General features: G+C 45.7%; 1 protein-coding gene across 15 annotated transcripts in view; it reads right to left on the bottom strand.

The window, feature by feature from the left end:
- R3hdm2 (R3H domain containing 2) overlaps positions 1 to 1,953 on the bottom strand; it is a 119,032-nt gene that overhangs the window by 15,929 nt on the left and 101,150 nt on the right. For 10 of the 15 annotated variants that reach the window (XM_026784610.1, XM_026784609.1, XM_026784613.1 and 7 more), the window contains one exon: positions 927 to 1,028. The exons of the other annotated variants lie outside the window; for them this stretch is intronic. In XM_026784610.1, coding sequence (XP_026640411.1) covers positions 927 to 1,028 — 102 coding nt within the window. The remainder of the gene's footprint in view (positions 1 to 926; positions 1,029 to 1,953) is intronic. 15 annotated transcript variants of the gene reach the window in all.

The following is a 1,953-nucleotide window of genomic DNA, read 5'->3' as shown; positions in this document are numbered from 1 at the left end:
CATCTCTGAACAGTAATTCACATCCAAACACACATGCACACACATCTCTGAACAGTAATTCACATCCAAACACACATGCACATACATCAGAGTAGTTCTTTTGCAAAAGAAAATACTAGAAATCAAAAGGAAACGTTGGCCTCTTGATTCATTCAATTTCAGAGAACTGTTGCTCTTTCTTGTCAGGAATAGATGAGAAGCGGACTAGACTGCAGATGGATTTTTAGGTCCATATCCAGCACTTTCAGAATGGGGATAGGGGTAGGAGGAAAAGGGGGGAGGGTTCTAGTAAAACAGCAAAGAGGTGTGTGTGACCAATGTAAGTAGAAAAAGGGCTCAGCACCACCATCAAGTTATCAACTATGAGGCAAATCAGATTTGCAAAGCATTTGTATTTAGGATGCAAACAATTTATTACTTTTTAAAATTTATTTATTTTTGGTATTTTTGAGACAGGATATTCCTCTAGCCCAGGCTGGACTGGAATTCATTATGTAGCCTAGGCTGGCCTTGCACTAAGGGCAATCCTTCTGCCTTACCCTCGTAAGTGCTGAGATTGAAGGTCTGTACACTACACTCACTTACAAACAGCATAGATGGCATGTACTGTGCATCTGACACAGTGAGATGGGTAAGAGAGGAAGAAGCTGGGAACAACGAACTGACGGATACACACAGCAGAGATCAGGGCCGGGCTCGTCCCATCACCTCCTGACACTCCCCTGTCATGTATTTACCTATCTTTTGGTTGCCATGATGAGACCATTATTTGGGATTAGGTTCAGCCTGTGCTGGTCCCTCAAGAAATAGCTTTCAACATCTCTTCCAGAAGCACAACATGCTTGCAAGACCACCAGACTGACCCAGACACCCCCACAGATGCAGGCCACACAGGGACAAGACAAAAGGGAGTGTGGAGTTTATACCATGTTGTACTGCTGGGGCGGAGAAACTGGCAGAAGGACTTGGGGACAGGAGCTTGGAGAGAACTGAACAGGCTGCGGAGAGGGCTGCAGGGCCGGGACTGGCTGTGGACCAGCAGAGAGGCATGTGGAGAGGAAGAGAAAGGACAAAAGGAGAGGCAGAGGGGCAGAAATGGGGGGAAGGGGAAGAACAGCATGTTAATCATAGGAGACATTTCACATGGACCACAAGGCCACCGAGCAGTTTGGCCACCAAGCCTGGGGTAGCTGGTAGCTTTCACATCTCTATCAGAAGAAACCCAGTGTACTCTCTGCCCATTAGCCACTCAAACTGTGCGGCTCTTGTGAGTGTGAGTAATCTCAGGACTCTCAAGGCCAAGGTCTGTGACCTAAATGCCCACTTGAGGGATTCCTGTGTGCACGGCTGCACTGCTTTTGTAGGAAGGGTCATCCAAGGGCAGGTCTCCTGGAAGAAGGGCTCACCCACAGAGACGTCGCCCTCTAGAGGGAAGAAAAACAACAGACACCCAGCAGATTCTGGAGCCTAGCCAGTTCCTGCAGGTTGTGAGGAAAAAATGCCCTCATGAACAAATGGGGTAAACTCAGGGTCAAATAAAACCAGATTAGCTATGTTTTTATCCCCATCCCTTCACTAGCTTCAGGCAGGAGAATCTGTTTACTGAGAACAACTAATTCTATTTTACTCATTTGAATTATCTCATCGATTCTCCAGTCTCCCATAGAGGAGGGAGGAGAGAAGAAGAGAGGTAAGGAAAAAGAGGGACATAACATTTACACTGTTTCATGACAGCCTTACAAAAATATCTAGATATGATAGCTTGTAATTCCGATAATAAAAATAAAGGTCAACCTGGGGATGTAGCTAAGTAATGTTTGCTGGAAGTGCAAAGTTCTTGATTCAACCCTAAGCAACAGTCCCCATCCCCTAAAAATAAGGCTCAGAGAATATGAGTATCTCACCTGGGATCATACAGCTAAATGACAGAATAAGGCTTGAAATCCCCTGTCT

This window comes from Microtus ochrogaster, chromosome 24 (assembly GCF_000317375.1).
Source record: "Microtus ochrogaster isolate Prairie Vole_2 chromosome 24, MicOch1.0, whole genome shotgun sequence".
Lineage (NCBI taxonomy): Eukaryota > Metazoa > Chordata > Mammalia > Rodentia > Cricetidae > Microtus > Microtus ochrogaster.
The sequence above is the reverse complement of the archived record's forward strand: the minus strand, read 5'-3'. Positions and strand labels throughout refer to the sequence as shown.